Source organism: Ceratotherium simum, chromosome 3 (genome assembly GCF_057802395.1).
Source record: "Ceratotherium simum simum isolate JZ-2026a chromosome 3, ASM5780239v1, whole genome shotgun sequence".
NCBI classification, from domain to species: Eukaryota; Metazoa; Chordata; class Mammalia; order Perissodactyla; family Rhinocerotidae; genus Ceratotherium; species Ceratotherium simum.
In genome coordinates, this window is record NC_141902.1 from 64,717,814 (window position 1) to 64,735,985 (window position 18,172).

The 18,172-nt window shown below is 42.6% G+C and overlaps 1 protein-coding gene across 2 annotated transcripts in view; it reads left to right on the plus strand.

The window, feature by feature from the left end:
* The window catches only part of THSD4 (thrombospondin type 1 domain containing 4), a 557,961-nt gene that overhangs the window by 507,913 nt on the left and 31,876 nt on the right, over window positions 1–18,172 (plus strand). For both annotated transcript variants that reach the window (XM_087428623.1, XM_087428624.1), the window contains 3 exons: window positions 10,018–10,193; window positions 12,556–12,652; window positions 16,977–17,246. In XM_087428623.1, the coding sequence (XP_087284749.1) occupies window positions 10,018–10,193; window positions 12,556–12,652; window positions 16,977–17,246 (543 nt within the window). The remainder of the gene's footprint in view (window positions 1–10,017; window positions 10,194–12,555; window positions 12,653–16,976; window positions 17,247–18,172) is intronic.

The following is an 18,172-nucleotide window of genomic DNA, read 5'->3' on the forward strand; positions in this document are numbered from 1 at the left end:
TGCTCTCCGTGAGCGAGGGGAGGCATGGTAGGTACTCGGGAACTGTGGTGTGAATGAACTTTTGGACTTCTTCCTATTCAGCAGCCAATGTTATCTCCAAAAACCAGATCTCAGCTGTCACTCTCCTGACCAAAAACCTTTCACGGCTCCCCAGTGCCCACAATCCAGCCCTCACAGTCTTCCCCTTCCAACCTCATCTGCAGGGCCTCTCACTCCACACCCCGCATTGTGCTCCAGCCCTGCACCCCACGATGTCCCTTCTCTAGCGCACCAGACTGTTCCCACCCCTCCAAGGTCAGGCCCCTTCCTATGTCTGCCTTTGTCCATGCTTTTGACCCCAATGCCCTTCCCCCCGTCCTCTGTCTGGTGAACTGCCCCTCTCCCTGTAAATTCCTGCTCAAACGCCATCTCCTCTCCGGGATCCTCTACACTCCCAGGGAAATTTTACCAGCCTCTCCATTCACGTTGTATTAGCTTGTGTCTGAGCTCCCAAAGTGGTGGGCTGTGTCTTATCTTTGCAGGCCCCATACTTCTTTGCCCAGTTTATTTTCTTACTTAAACCATAGATGGGATCTATTTCCTACAACATTATTTGGGACTTAAAAACACACAAACTTTCTTTATAGTCAGTAACTATTCAAAGGAAATTTGGAGTCAAAATAAATCAAATGTTAATATTTTAAAGAACGAGAATTAGCCATACTTAGCTATAATTTAGCAATGAAATGAGAACAAAGACTTGGCATTTCCCTTTATTGAAACCCCTCACAACCTGTGATTATAGAGTGCTAAAGAGAAAGCCAGCCTTCTTTCTCTGAAACTGATTTTCAGTCCAAATGTGTTACATCGTGTTTTAGAAAATCATACAGGTTCGATTCTATCCAAACCCAAAATGCCAAAGTGAATCTGAACTCAAAAATCACTGTGTGATATGTGCTTATATTTGTTTACCAGAAAGCATAATTTGAATGCTTTATAAAATTGGACCTGGATCTACCTAAAAAGAAATACTTGCTTTTTTTTTAACAGAATTTTTATGCATCACTGCGTGTGTTTGCCATTTTGGTCAGGAAGAATGAAGGACGTTTTTAGATTATCTGGATATAAGCAAGACTTTAAGGAGTTTCCAAGAATCTCTTATCTGAACTCCAAGGTTAAAATAAGATAAATCACAACAATACAGCTCGTAATTTACTTCTATTCAGCAAGGATTTATTGAGTGCCAACCAAGAGCCAAGCAGTGAGGCAAAAATGTGTATGTCACAGTATCTGCCTTTAAAACATTCACCTTCTAGCAAGAGGCAGGTATATAAATATATAGTATAGTATAAGCAAATAAACTTAATAACAGAAACCAGCCATAACATATATTTATGTATAGATGCTACTTCTTTCTATCACCACCAAAGTTAGACTCTAAGCCTTCTTCATATTCTGAACCTCTTTGGGCCTTTGGCAGTTTTATGGAGCATCCCAGTGACAGGATGTGTTGTGTCGTCTGTGCACATGGCCCTCCTTTAGCGTGTTTAGACATACCAATAGACGGTCAAAGCATAGTAAAGACTACTGGGGCTCTGTCTGAATTTCTTGTTTGATTATACACATTGTTTTCTCTTAATCAAATTATGTATTTCTATCAGTTATGTCTTAAAAGTAAGCTCGAGGCTTTTGAAAAATAGATGGGGAGCAACAGGAGAGGTGATTCAGGATGTAGGAATCAGTGGCACCCACTTCTGCTAGCTTTGGAAATTCTATTATCTAATCCAGCCCTGGCTGTACATTAGTCTCACCTGGGGAGCTTTTAAGTCACTCAATGCCCAGGCTGTACCCTAACCAGCTAAATCCAAGTCTCTGGGGAGGTGGGATGCAGGCATGAGTATTTGAGAGAAAAGGAGTCAGCTTGTGCTTTTAAAATATTTTTATTTGAAAATAATTTGAAATTCATGAAGTGTTGCAAAAATAAAAATAATACAAAGAATTCCTATATGCTCTTTATCCAGAGTCACTTATATTTTTTTCCTCTGAACCATTTGAGGGTAAGTTATGTATATCATGGTCCTTTACCTGTAAATACCTCGGTTTCAGTGAGTATTTCCTAAGAGGCATATTCTCTTAGGTAACCGCAGTACAGCTAGCAACCCCACACATTTACATTGATACAATACTTAAAAGTATTTAATTTACCGTCCATATTCCAGTTTTGTCACTTGATCTAATAACATCCTTTGTAGCACTTTTCTTCCTCTGGTTCAAGATCCAATCTAAGGTCAGATATTGCATTTAGTTGACATTTCTTTTTCTGCTTGTTTAATCTATGTTTCCACAGACTTTCTTAGTCTTCCACAACATTGACATTTTTGAAAAATACAGTCCTCCCCTCTTTTCAAAAATAGAATGTTCCTCATTGTCTGATGAAATTATGTACTTTCAGCCAGAACACTGCATCGGTGGTGGTGTGCATCACATCAGGAGGTACACACTGCCCACCTTGTCTCACTGGTGATGTTAATTTTGATCACCTGGTAAACTGTTGCCCAATTTCTCCAATGGATAATTATTTTTTCTTTTTCTCCCTTGAAACTAATAAGCAATCTCAGGGGTCAGTAAGACCATAGGAATATCCTGCTCCACATCAAAATTTCCCCCAAGGTTTAGCATCCATTGATGATTCTTGGCCAATCCAATCTTTACCACAATGATTGGAAAATGATTTTCCAACTCCAGCACCCCCTCCATATGTCATTAGCAAGAGAAATCTGTCATTAACAAGAGCTCTCCCTTCTCCCCCATGTATTTATTTATCTACTTATTATTGGTATAAAGTCATGAATTTCCTTTTTTTCAATCATTTATAATTCATTACCATACTTATTCGGATGCTCAAAGTGTCCCGGATGTGGCCAATAGGAAGTACATGTGACATGTCCCCATCATTTCTGTGCACATTTCCTTACTTCCAGGCGTATGTTGTACCTACTCTGCCCCATCCCTGGAACTAGTCATTTCTCCAGGAAATGGTGCCTTTTAGTGGGGAATGGTATTAGAGACTAACATTACGGTGCTAGATATGCTTATGGCTAGTGGGGTGTGCTTCTTAGCCCTCTTAGCAGACAGAGCTAGAAAATATATGCATGTATATATACATAAGCATATACACACATAAAAATACACACACTCACATATATACATGTACATATAAACATGCACATACACATCCATATACATAATTTCAAGATCATGAATTCACACTATCTCAAATTCAAATCCATCCCACAGAGTTCTATTTTACCTTCCGCCATTCCATATTTGTATGTCTCCTTTTCCACAGTGAGAACCCTGGCTCCAAACAACATCAGCTCCAGGGTATAACCACTTTGGAAAAATGTTTGGCAATGCCTTCTACAGCTGAACATACATATACCTATAACCCCGCAATTCTACTTGTGGGTATATCCCCAACAGAAATGAGGACTTATGTCCACCAAAAACATACAAAAATGTTTATATAGCAGCTTTACCCTTAAGAGTCAGAAACTAGAAACAACCCAAAAGTTAATCAATAATAGAAAAAGTAAATCAATTGTGGTATATTCATATAATACTAAATTGCTATGAAAAAGGGTGAACTACTGATAAATGCAACAATGTGGATGAATCTCATGGACATAAAGTTAAGTAACAGGTGTCCGACACAAAGGCGTATGTATGGTATTATTCCATTTATCTGAAATTTAAACAGGCAAAACTATGGTGCTCCATGGCAGAATAGTGGTAACCCTTGAGGCTTGTGGGGCCAGGGGTAATGACTTGGAGTGGGCAGGAAGGAGCCTTCTGCGGGGCTGGAATGGTAATATATGTCCTGCTTGCCTTCTAAGATTGGTATTTATATTATGTGAGTTCCTTTGTGTTTTGAAAATCATAAAGCATTAGACCAGGGTTCTTCACTTTTTTGTGCCATGGACTCTTTTGGCAGTCTATGGATACCTTCTCAGAACACTGTTTTTTTGTTGTTTGTTTTTTGAGGAAGATTAGCCCTGAGCTAACATCTGTCGCAAATGCGCCTCTTTTTGCTGAGGAAGACTGGCCCTGGGCTAACATCCGTGCCCATCTTCCTCCACTTTATGTGGAACGCCACCACAGCTAGGCTTGACAAGCAGTGCATCAGTGCACGCCGGGGATCCCAACCCCGGGCCACCTCAGTGGAGCGTGTGCACTTAACGGCTACGCCACCGGGCCAGCCCCTCAGAACACTGTTTTTAAATCCATAAAATAAGATACAGAAGTGTACAGAGGGAACCAATTATTTGAAATATAATTATCAAAATATTTTTAAAAACAAAGTGGCAATATAATAATGTGCTTCTTTAACATTAAAATAGGAGATCTAGTGGAGGGTCTAATAATAATTGTAATTTCAAAATAGTGATGAGTTTTTAAACAGTATTTCAAAATAGCTGTAACATCTGTAATGTCATATGAATACATATGTGATTTCTGTTGGTGACAAAGGCACAATACTGCTAATACTATTATTAGTATTAGATTGTTGCCTCCATTGATAATAGAAGGAATGCTAACATAAAAGTGTAATTGACAGCCTCCTTGAAGCTGGTAGTATGAAGTGAATAGTTGTGTTCCAGTTTCAGGGTGTCCAGATTAGCTAACGTATTCTGAGACTCACTTGGGCTTGTGCCCAGGGGTGGGCTTCCGTGGAAGCTCATAGACTAGAGTGCAGGGCTGCAGACCTCCAGCTGGGACTGCTGTGGCGGCCAGTGATGTCTGACTCCTTCGCCCTTGAGTTTGTTGTGCTACTTCCCAAATAGCTTCTAAGACTTGCTGAAACATTAAGAAGCTTGGAATTTTATTAGTAGGAGGAACATAACCTTCATTTTCCAAAGGAAGAAACAGGCATCTAGAGGAGAGTGAATCTGTTTGCTGTAAGGAAACCGCCTTCTTTATTTGATTGTGGGCACAAAGTGGTTGGGTCGTCAACAACAGGCATTAAGATTGTGGGATAAAGTGTATGAGAAGCAGGGCTTGGATATATAAGCGGTTCCTCTATGCGGCTTGGAGAAGGGCATCGTTGGTGCAGATAGTTTAGGCCAAATACGTATGCTCAGCGTTGACAACTAAAACTGGAATAGAACCCAAATGCCAAACGAGAGTGGAGATTTCCTCATATTAACATAGCTGTGAGGTTGCCTTGCAAACAGGCTTTGCCAAAGCTTGACCTTCAGTGAACACACCCACTAGCAAGAGCCATGAGTCACCTGCACCTTTCTGTGGGGTAGGTCTGGACACCATTAATAGCCCTGGAACTGCTCACAGGCACATAAATTGTAGACGCAGCTGTTTTTGATATGCAAGGCCAGGTGGGGGCTAGTTTCAGAGCTCTTTCAGAAGCTAACCCACGGGCATATGGAATAAAGACCATGTTTGCTAAAAATCTGATATGGCTTCTTTTTATAGTTTGCTATCATGCGGTTAAAGATTCATCCAAACCTTTAGAGGGGCTGCATGGAGAACAGTAGTAGGTAAAAAGATGCAGGGTCGCAATGTTTTACTTCCTGGGAGGCCCCTGCAGCTCTCTCCTATGCAGTATTTCACATGGCTCTTTGATGGACTTTTTGGTTTCCAGATAATAACCCCTTCTGCAATATTGCCATTAAGAGCAATAAAATCTTAGCCAGAACCTACCTCAATTCTGAGCTTTTGATGCTCTGAATGAGATTTTAAGGAGAAGCTATAAAAAAGGGAAAATACTTATATCCCTCAGTAGTATTTCTGCTTATGCTGTGTCCTTTATATTAATTAAAAATTTTTTAAACTTTAAAGAAAATAATTTATGAATATGGTAAAACAGATTTTAAATCATAGTAAAAAGATATAAAATGGGAAATAAATGTCTCCCTTGTCATCTCCCATCCCAGCCTAAACCCCAGTTCCTGTCCCCAAATGTTAACAGTGTTATGACTATCTTTCTCTAAAAAGTTTTATACATATGCCTACATGTTTTATGTATATGCTTTTATTTAAAAGTATATACAAATGAGATCATACCAAACATGCTGTTCTGCATTTTTGTTTCATTTAAAAATGTATCATGGAGTTCTTCCCATACCCACACACACAGTCCTATCTCATTGTTTTTAGGGCCAACAGAGGATTTACTTAAGCAATCCTCTATTGATGGACATTTAGGTTCTTTTTACTTTTTCTCTATTTAAAAAAATTATGCAGAGAATATCCTTGTTACAAACACTTTTGTATACGTAGAAGTATGTCTTTCAAGTAGTTTCCTAGAAGTAGAATTCTTGGGTCAAGGGTATGGGCATTTAAAGTTTTAACAATGTAACCAAATTGCCATCCGATATGGTTGAATCCATTTACATTCCCACCAACAATGTTATGGGTGCTTGCTTCGTCACACACCTGTCAATACTGGCAGTATTAAATTTTTTTAAATGTTTGCCAATCTGGTGAGTCAAGAATATCCCATTGTGGTTTTAATTTGCATTTCTTAAATCATAGGTAAGGTAGAGCATCTCTTAATTGGCTTATAGAATATTTGTATTTGGTTTTCTGTGAATTGCCTATTTATCATTCTTTGCCTATCTTTCTTTTGAGCTGCTTGCCTTTTTCTACTGTGTATTTCTGCATTCAGCAAACATAAGTTCCTACTGTGTGGTGAGCACCAGGCTGGGCACTCGAGCTGTAAGGGTGAGGAAACACCACTGTCTTTGCCCTTTGGGAGCTTACGGTGTACTGGGAGACAAACCTTAATCAGATCATGCTCTGAATGGATGTGTGTACAGACTGAGTTAAGTGCCTTGAAGGAAAGGCTCTTGCATCTCTTAGAGCTTGTGAGGGAAGAGACAGGCCTGGACTGGGGTGGGAGAAGACTGCCCTGAGGAGCTGACATCTAAAGAACAAATAGGATTTGGGGTTGGGGGAGCATTTCTGGAAGAAGGAACAGCATGGTGGAGAGAACGTGATGTATTAGATGAGCTAAAAGAAGGCCCGGGAGCAGAACAGAGAGAAAAACAGTGACACAAGATGAGGCTGGATTATATCCCCTGGGGCCCTGGCCCCACTAATGGTTGGGAAGTTTTTTGTCCTAGAGAAATAGAAAGCCATTGAAGGATTTTGAGCTGTATTTGGTGATCATATCTGCATTCTGAAAAGATCAGTCTGGCTGAAAAGAAGAGAAAGAGGAAGACCAATAGGAAGGTTTTTGACTGAGTCCAGATGAGATCTGATGGTAGCACAGCCCTGGATTATGGCAGTAGACATGAAGAGAAGCAGGTGGGTTAAAAAAATATGGAGGAAGTCAAATAAAATTTCATGATGGGTTAGATATAGGGGACCAGGAAGGGAGGAGGTGTCCTGGATGATTCCTAGTTTTCTAATTAGATGGATGGTGGTAATGGTGGTACCAAATTGGAAACAATTCAATTGTGGTACCATTTGCTGAAATTGGAAACAACAAGAGGTCAAGGATGAGTTCAATCTTGGACAACACATCTGAGTGAAGCTGTCACGTAGGCAATTAGATAAAGAAGTCGGGGACCAGAGGAAAAGTCTAAAGTGCCGACATAAATTTGGAAGTCACTGGAATATAGCAATTAAAGCCATGGGCACAGATGAAATTGCCCATGAGAGGAGTACAGCACCCAAAGCAGGGCTACTCTTATCCTTAAGGAATGCTAATATTTAATGGCTGAGTAGAGAAAGATGAGACAGAAGAGAAAGAACAGATAAGCAGGAGGAAAGCATGCCGAGTGTGGCATCCCAGAAACCAGTGAAGGAGTGTTTCAAATAGGACGGAGTGGTCAGTAGTGCCAAATGCTGCTAAGACATCTAGTAAGAGGAGGCCTGGAAAATGCCCATTGGATTTAGCAACATGGAGGTCTTGGTGACATTGATTCGAATTGTTTCAATGGCATGATGGGGGCATGAGTCAGACTGGAGATGGGTGAGAAATGAGTAAGTGAGGAAATGGAGACACTATATGGACCACTCTCAAGAAGTGTGGTTTTTGATAGAAAACAGCCCGAAACCTGTTCTTCCTCAGTCTCTACTCTTGAGCCTTCTTTTGCCACTCAATAATTTATATTGATTTTATAATTTGGTATGCAAGCTTCCACAGCTGTGGTCTCCCAGTAGCCATGGCAACCAGCCGACCAGGGATAGAGTCTGCAGGGAGGCTGCCTCGAAATTGGAGGCTCTTCTACCCCTTTGAGCTACTGACTCCATAGTAGAAACTAGGTTTAAGAAACAAAAAGTCCTTGTATTTTAGAGACATCTACTGAAAAATGTAAAAATAAATAGGGTCTGGGATTTGCAAAGTGAAACAAGATAAGCCATGGGTTGATCGTTGTTGAAGCTGGGTGATGGGTACATGGAAGTTTATTACACTGTTATCACTATTTTTGTTTATGTATAAATTTTTCTATAATGCATTGTAAAGAATTAAATTTAGGAACTCTATAAAGTGCAGGTACAAAGAGCCAGTGACCATCACAGGCCCACTATGTACATGGCACTTAAAACAGGATCTCCTTTAAACCCAATCTGCCATTGGCTTGTGGGTTTCAAGGTGCCACATGTCTAAGGGAAGAAAGTCTTCTCTTACATGCGGTCCTTTCTTCGCTCCTTAACCCTAACTCCTTGTTCCTTGCCCCTCTTCCTTTCTTACCTCCCTCCTGAGTGTGGACTCCAAGTCACAGTTCTGTCACTTACCATCTTCGTGAACTTGAACAAGTTCCCTCTGGTCCCTCAACGACTCTCTGAAAGATGGGGATAGGCATCTGTTTAGCAATATTGTGAGGATTAATTTTGACAGTGTCTGTGGAAGTATCTAACATAGCTCACAGCCTCAAAAGCCCACAGAAGTCAGGAAGGTAATATAAATGAATGAAGGTGACCAGGTAGGAGAAAATCATGTGACCCTCTTGGCCTGTCTTTAGCTTTGCCACTTGTAGTAAACATACAAGTAGAAAGAATTATAATAAAAATTTTATTCTACAAGAAAAATAATAATGCAAGCATGGTCATGAATGGAATAAATAAGCCATATCCATAAATAAATGGATAATAAACTGAGACTTAGCCTCAGTGTTGGGGAGTATTATGGAGTGGTGAGGATTAGAGCAAACCAGAGCATGCAGGCCCCATCTAAACAGGCAGACCGGGCCGGCCCCGTGGCTTAGCGGTTAAGTGCGTGTACTCCGCTGCTGGCGGCCCGGGTTCGGATCCCAGGTGTGCACCGATGCACCGCTTCTCCGGCCATGCTGAGGCCGTGTCCCACATGCAGCAACTAGAAGGATGTGCAGCTATGACATACAACTATCTACTGGGGCTTTGGGGGGAAGAAAAAATTAATAAATAAATCTTTAAAAAAATAAAATAAAATAAAATAAACGGGCAGACCTCCACAGCTCCAACTGATTACTGCCTTGAGGGAATGCAGCCAATGTTAACATGTCTTCTTGTTTTATAAGAGAAGCTAGAACTCTAAATTTTTTATGTGAAAATTCCCAATTCTTAAATTTAGGTTCAATTATTTTTTTAAAAAAACACTGCAAAGGCCAAACTAAGCCCATTTGTGGGCCAAAATCAGCTCATGAGCTGCCAGTGTGCAACCTCTCACCTAGATAATGGAATATAATACAGTTTCCCTTTCCCCTCCCTTTTATCTTCCTCCTCAACCTTCTCCTTTCTCTCTTGTTTTCCACTTTTCTTCTCTCCTAACCACTCCCACCCTTCATTTCTATTTACTAAGCCCAAGTGGTGGAAGGGATTGAAGTGGGGTGAAGAAGTGATTAAGCCCAAAGGGATGTGATCTAGATGCCTCATCCTGCCCCAGGGCCTAGATCAGTGCCTGGCGTATAGTGGATCCTAACAAAAAATGTGGTGAATGAATAAACCAGCAAGTGGGAGAGGGGGAACAGGGCAGTTCCATTGCTTGTGCACACACAAGGCTTACCCAAGCCACTGTCTCATTTCTCTCAACAGCCTTGCGAAGTCGTTCTGGCCGCTCCATCATCAACGGGAACTGGGCAATTGACCGGCCTGGAAAATATGAGGGGGGAGGGACAATGTTCACCTACAAGCGTCCAAATGAGATTTCAAGCACTGCTGGAGAGTCCTTTTTGGCCGAAGGTCCCACTAATGAGATCTTGGATGTCTATGTGAGTTGGGATGTTTCTGGACTGTTCTCTGGATTTTGTATCTTATTGCTTCTAAGGGCCACACCTAGAACAAATAAGCAACAAGTCATTGCCCATGCTCAATAAAACCATTTGAGCCGAGCCTTTTGAGGGCCCTTAAATGCTTGGTGTTCATCTTTGCCATTCACCTCCAAATGTACCTGACTCGTAGAAAACTCTACCAGATGCTTGTTATCCTCAGAGTCTATTGACCCAGTAAAACCAATTTCACTTGTTTAACCAAAGCAGAGGCAAAACATATCCTTTATTTCATGAACATTGGATCTCCTCCAGGCACTTTCCTCCTAATACTAATTTGGCATGTTTTCTTTTTATGGCAAAAGAAAGCAATTGCCTAAAGCAAAACAAGACCATGCACAGTTCCTAGCCCTCTTCAAATTCTGTTAAAGCAAATGAAGAAAGGAGAACTCCAGGGTACTCCAGGTGATGCAGGAAAGCTTGGAGTCACAATGTAGAGATTTACTAAAAGTGCCCTGCTTCGCAGAAGACAGAACTTTGATTTATTTTATGAGAAACTAAATTATTAAGTTGCCCAAGAGTTAAAAATGGTCTTTATTTTTAAAAGAAACCACTAGAATCCAGTCTCCTTAAAAAGATCAGGAAATAAAAGGTGACAAAAAATAAAAGCTCGAAATCACGTATTGATAAAAAGAATGAGCTCACACATAGGTACACATTCTCTTACAATCTCCAAAGCCACACTAGTCTACATGATATTTGCTATGTTCGTTTTATAAATATTACTTCTCCAACTATATAGAGTTACATGTTCATTCCTCTTGGGCCTAGTGGCTCATGGACTAGAAACTATAAAGGAAGCCTTGTTAATTTTGAATATTTTTTTAGACTGCCCAGTTGGTTGTTGGACTCAGGGTAAGTTTTGAATGGCATCAGGAGTAAAAACCCAGGTTGTTAAGGCCCACATGGGTGGTCTAGGATGTGGTGGTCAACAATAATTTCATAAATGGGACAAAGTTTGCACTGGCAGAATGCTCATGCAGAAGAGGCACGGAACAGGGAGGGAGGGTTTCTGGCCTCAGACCGACTGCCCAATTGTGTGAAAAGAAAAGTGAGGAGATTAGGGGTAGACAGCAGGAACCTGAGGTCACACCACCACATCTCTCAGGGGCTCTGTGCTCACCATCACATCACGGTTCCTGGGTGTAAGGATCCCGGAGGTTCTCATGTCCACCTCCCATTGGGTGATTTATAGAATGGAGGCCCCGTTTCACAAGTAGGGAGGGAGTAAGAGATGATGGTGTCAATGGACAGAAGAGACACTCTCATGAACCAGACAGGACCCATCCGTGCAGGAGTGACTCAGAGATGCTTGCAGTCCAAAGGACCTAAGAGATCAGAGGTGATTCTAACCTCCTCCTTCCCCAGATGAAGAAATCACAAACTGAGAAGAAGGGTCTTGCTAAGCTGGTCTACAGGACAGCCCCTTATAAAGCAGTAGAGACAGAAATATCAAACGTGACAGTGGCTCCTTGCCTGGCTCATATTTACACTGCAGATCCTGATTCTGCTGCTGTGTTTAGCCTACCACCCGCTTCCCACCAAGAAAGCCCTGGCACAAAGGATTTTGTGCTCCAAAGCCAGTAGGGAGGGATTTACTCTGCTGCACCACGCTGATTGATTTTGTGTCTTGGTCCTAGACAATGTTTAATTGCTGACTTCCACAGCCCTGTGCAGCTTTTGTCATCGGTTCCTGAGAGAATAGGACCCAAGGAGACTTACTTCCTTTATACCTATTTTCCTCACCCCACCTCTTTGTGCTTCTGGAGCTTTCCAGGGGTGAGAGGGATGGGACCCACGGAGTCAACAAGGCAGCAGGTTGGGGCAGACCTTCCTGAACCAGCCTGGTCAGAGGAACCTAAGGGATCCTGGGCCGGCTCTGCATGACTCTATCTCTCCACCTAGTGTTCAAACGGATTCTCTGTAGTGTAAACACGTATCTGTTTTGGACATTTTGAGAGCACTGAGCAAAATCCAAGCCCTGGTGTAGGATGGTTGGGAACCAACAGAAAGATTCTGTTACTGTTGCTCCCATCTTCCTATTTGGAATTTATAAAATCTCGACTTCCAGCCTAGTTGTCTTCTGATTCTCTCAAAGACTAAGTTCTTCATTCTTCAAAAGCAAATAACAAAAAGCCATCTGGAAATAGCTTTCGTCTAATCGGTCACAGGTCGACCAATATTATTAGATGTGAATCAACCCACTCATTTACAGATAGTGCCACTCCTACCACTGAAACCAAAGCCAGCAGGAAAGGGCTGTGTGTACGTGCCCATGCAGTGACAATGACCTTTGTGTTGTCAGATGATACACCAGCAGCCTAACCCAGGAGTCCACTACGAGTACGTCATCATGGGGACCAACGCCATCAGCCCACAGGTGCCACCTCACAGGAGACCAGGTAAAATCCCTTGTTTTGCTGCCAAGCACTCGGATCATTTCCTTGTAGAGCTGCCTGTCTCCTCTGGTGCAGCTGCCCTCGGTCTCTCAGTCGACACAGAGAAAACCCATGGACACATACTTTAGAGTCAGTGGGCCTTGATATCAGAGGATGCTTCACCCTCTGTCTGAACCTTCACTGATTAGAGTGTTTCATTCACTTGATTCAAAAATGAGGTGAACATCCTGGGTCTCTCTTTCGAGTTCATCATTTTGAAATGCCTTATATTAGTCTCCTATTGCTGCTGTACCAAATTACTGCAAACTTAGTGGCACAAAACAACGCAAATTTACTGTCTTACAGTTCCAGAGGTCAGAAGTCCAAAATGGCCTTTGCTGGGCCAAAATCAAGGTGTTGGTGGGCCATGCTCCCTCCGGAGACTCTAGGAGAAAATCTGTTTCTGGCCTTTTTCACCATCAAGAGGCCACCTGCATTCCTTGGTTCATGGCGCCTTCCTCCATCTTCAAAGCCAACCGAGTGGCATCTTCAAATCTCTCTCTGACTCTGACCCTCTTCTTCTGTCATCACATCTCCTTCTCTGACTCTCTCTCTCCTGCCTCTTTCTTATAAGGACCCTTATATCACATTGAGCCCAGCCAGATAATCCAGGAAATCTCTCCATCTCAAAATCTTTAACTTAATCACATGTGCAAAATCCCTTGTGCCATATAAGGAAACGTATTCCAGGTTCTGAGGATTAGGACACAGACATCTTCAGAGGGCCATTATTCTGTCCAGCACATGCCTTTTCTCTCGCTCCCCTTTTGCTCCTGCTAACACCACTTTGACCTATAAGAAAAGAATAATGAGTTCACACCTAACGACCTACCTCTTCCCTGTGGGCTCTGATGACAGAGAAGGTAGCTGTCACTTGGCTGTTGCTGGGTATGGCCCAGCACTCTGGCTCTGCAGACATTTCTTTACCAAATGATGATGGAGCCCACCACCCAAATGGAGCCTGTCTTTTCCATCTGTCGAACAGGAAGTTCTGCAGAAATATTAATGATGAATTGCTCACACGCACTGAGTCCTTGCTTGTGCGAGACACTGCTGAGTCCTTTTCATAACTTAAGTTGTGGAATTCTCATAGCAGTGCTCAGAGGGAGGTATTATTATTAGCCTCATTTTAAGAGTAAGGGAATGGAAGCTTGGAGAGATTAAGTCACTTGCCCTTGTCCCACAGTGACCTCAGGCCAGCCTGGTGACTAGCCCCTGTGCTTGTCATGCTGCTGGAGGTTACTTGGTGCAATGCCTGTCCTAGGAAGCAAGGGGACAGATGTGAGACCTGGCCCATCCATCCTTCTCTGGGCTGCTGATTGGATAGCCAGGTTATCTGATTGTCACAGGGTGGGGAGGAGCCACCTGGCTGCCTGAAGTCAATCGCCTGGGGTGTGCCTGGCACGTGGGGTGCATGAATTGTGCTATCTCCAAGTCAGCACACTTAAGCTGACAGAATTTTTAAGCAATTTCCAGGAGCAATACACAGTCTGAGAAACCAAGTTCAGATGGCAAAATCTTGGGGTTGCTGAATTTTGTTGCTGATTTATAGAGGCAATTGGACAGACTATTTGAAATCAAATAGAGTAATGATGATTGACAACAAGCCCAGTGGGTCTCAGCTAATGGGTAGCATGGGGTTCTGGGACTGGCTGCCTGGGACAGGGCAGGCCTGGAAGGGGTCAGTTGTAAAAAGTTGGTGGGGGGGGGCATTCTGACCAGGCTTCATCCTCCGTATCAAGAGAGTCAGGAGGCCAGAGCTTGAATCCAACTCTGCCACTTTCTTGCTGTGCATCCGCAGGCAAGTCAGTAACTTCTCTGAACACATTCCCAGTCTACAAAATAGAGAGGAAAAAAACCTACACTCAAATGTTTTATTTGGGAGGGGGAGAGTATTGAATAAATTGGGTGTCCATCCTAGCACAGTGCCCAGCACGTACAAGCTACTCAAAAGATTAAAAAATGTTTTTGCCTGATAATATCTTGGACAGTCTCATTTATACCAATATTCCTGGTCTTGCTTCTGTTGGTCTAATTTGCATATTACATTTGAAACTGTGATGTACGGGAATTAGCCAACTAAGGCAGAAAGCAGAGGTGAAGAGTGGAGAAAGCCCTAGGCTTTAACTGCGTTCTGCAGCCACTCTGGAATTTGCCTCCTTCTTTTGTATGAAAACAATACATACTTGAACATTATTCAATCAAAATAGAAATATATAAAGTAAAAAGCAACTTCCTTATAATTCCAAAACTTGGAGGCAACCAAGGTGTCTTTCAGTAGGTAAATGGATGAATATACTGTGGTACATCCAGACGATGGAATATTATTCAGTGCTAAGAAGAAATAAGCTAACAAGCCATAAAAAGACATGGAAGAACCTTAAATGCACATTACTAAGTGAAAGAAGCCAATCTGAACAGGCTACAGACTGTATGATTCCAACCATATGACATCCTGGAAAAGGCAAAACTATGGAGACAATAAAAGCATCTGTGGTTGCCAGGGGTTAGGAGGGAGGGAGGGATGAACAGGTGGAGCACAGGGCAGTGAAACTATTCCGTATGATATTATAATTGTAGACACTTGTCACTATACATTTTTCAAAACCAGTAGCATATACACCAAGACTGAACCCTAATGTAAACTGTGGACTTTGAGTGATAATGATGTGTCAGCATAGGCTCCTCAGTTGTAACAAATGTACCACTCTGGTGGGGAACATTCATAGTAGGGGAGGCTGTGGGTGTGTGGGGTCAGGAGAGATATGGGAACTCTAGATACGCTCCACTCAGTTTTGCTATGAACCTAAAAGTGCTCTAAAAAAAATAATAAAATCTATTTTTAAAAAAAAAAGCAATATCCCCCAAATTCTCCCCTTCTCCTCCTTCCCAGAGGGACTCTCTCTTAACAATTTTTTGGGATTCTCTGCAGCACTTCTCTATGCATGTACAAACATGCTCACAGCCGATTTGAATCTTTGTCTACAGTCTCAGTGTACAACGAACATCACATGTCATTCTTTTCCATAAGTCAACTTAAATCTAACCTCAACTTAAAACGCCTTTGAAACTGGTAGAAAATTCAACCTCAGTCAATATGGGGGCTCCCTACACACTCCAGGTATGAGGAAGATGCCTGCCTGGTGGAGGGAAGGGTGTGATGCTCAGGAACCCCAGGACCTCAGACTCCTGCCTCTCCTCACTCACCTTGGAAACATCTCTCTCTCAAAAAGCACTTTCCACTTTTCTCTCCTCCTCCCCCTCGGCTGGCCCCTCTGGGACCTGTCATCCTTCCTGAGAGCTCAGGCTTTCACTGTGGGAAGGAAGAGCTGTTGACTTCCAGCAGCTTTCGCTTGTTCTCCTGCAAAAATCCAAGGCAAGAAAATGGAAGGGCTTGGCAACTCGAACTGGGGAAGGAGGAGGAACAAAGTTAAAGAACAAAACACAAATTAATCTCTCAAAAAATGTCCTGCCACATCTGTGCGTGAGTGTGTGTGTATACAAACTGAATTCTACTATGCTTTTTCTCTTTCAGCAAACAACATATCAGTCATATCTCCATGTCACAACATGTATTTGCTTCATTCTTTTAAAAAATAACATAATATTCCATTTGTGGTTGTAACATAATTTATTTTAACCGGTACCACTGGTGGACATTTAAGTCCATTCTATTGTTTGTTATTTCAAAGAATGCTTTAGTAACCTTCCTTGTGCATACAGCTTTATGTAAAAGAATGGGAATATTCATATAACAAACATCCTAGAAAGTGAATCACTGGGTCAAAATGTATGTGCATTTAAAATTTGGATAGGTATTGCCAAATTGCTCTCCAAACATTTGTGTCTATTTGCAGGCTCACCCACAGTGTATGAGTGTGTTTTCCTGCACCCTCAACGAGGGGTTTAGCATTTAAGGGTTTCCAAAGTTTCTAATCTTTATTGTTAGGTAGACAGAGCTGTCATTGTTGTTCTTGTTTTCACATGTAATTTTTAAATTATGAGTGAAGTTGAACATTTTTTTATGACTTCTGGCTGCCTGTTTTTATGTGAATTGCCTCTCCATGGCTCTTGCCTACTTTTCCTACTGAGATGTTCATCTTTTTCTTATTCATTTTTAATAATGTTTTGAATATTGGAGAAATTAGTATCTGCTTATTTTAAATATATGTGCTATGAATTAGAAGTGATCTCATGCTACCTAATTTCTAATGTTGAAGCAATTTCCTCTTTACTACTCGACGTCCGATCTTACTTGTGTGTGTGTGTGTGCACTTGCCTCTCCTAGGGGAGCCTTTCAATGGCCAGCTGGTCACAGAAGGGAGGAGCCAGGACGAGGGAGAAGAGAGGAATGAGGAGAAGGAAGGTGTGCATGGTGGGGCACCTGAAATGTTCACCCCGGAATCAGCACACACCTTCCCAGTCAGGCATCCAGATAGATTTTCCTCCCATCATCCAGACAATTTGGTGCCACCGGCACCACAGCCCCCACGGCGAAGCCGGGATCACAACTGGAAACAGCTTGGGACGACGGAGTGCTCGACGACCTGTGGGAAAGGTGAGCTCACGCATGGGATACGAGGGTCTCTGCAGATCCCTAAGCGAGGAATGTGTGGGGGCGCCCAAGGGACATGGCAAACCCTCCCATCCTTGAGCCTCACTGTGAGGTGACTCGTTATTGTCATGTTGGGTCGGGGGTCCCGAAGACCTCAGGCCTCACCCTCAGGCTTAATGATCCACTGGAAGGACTTGCAAGACTCAGGCTCAGCAAAGCTGCTAACCTTGTGGTTACAATTTATTACAGTGAAAGGATGCAGATTAGAATCAGCAAGGGAAAAGGCACATGGGGCAAAGTCCAGGAGAAAGCAGACGCTGGCTTCCCGGTGTGCCCTCCCAGGAGAGTCACGCAGGGATGCGCTTAATTCTCCCAACAGTGACGTGTGACAACATGAGCCAGTGCTGCCAACCAGAGAAGCTCACTCGAGCCTTGGTGTCCAGGGGGCTTATTGGGGTTCAAGTATGTAGGCGTGCAGCTCCTGCGCTCCTGACATCAGCTGCTCGGCCTTTAGCACCCAGAGGTCACGCTAATACAATACGGCCCAAGGATTCAGGCATACAAAAACAGGCCCTCACCATGAATCACACTGTTGGCACAAACTATCTTGTCAGACTGATGCAGCATGGCCCAGGACATAGAAAAACACTCCTATTGGCCGAATGTTCCAAGGTTTCAGAGGTTGTCTCCAGCCCTGGTGAAGGGCCAGTTCTGAAGACAAGCTTTTCTCTGGAATGTGCAGGGATTGAGCAACCCAGTTAACCCTTTCCTGCACAATGTGTCATTAATAATCACAGAATACGCTCATATGGTTCAAGATCTAAAAGTTGACGTACAAGTCAAGGTTGTGGAACACTTACACAAATGCCAGTTGAAACTCGTTCTCAAATCTAAGGATCTCAGAAAAAAACATGTTTTTGGCGCTTGGG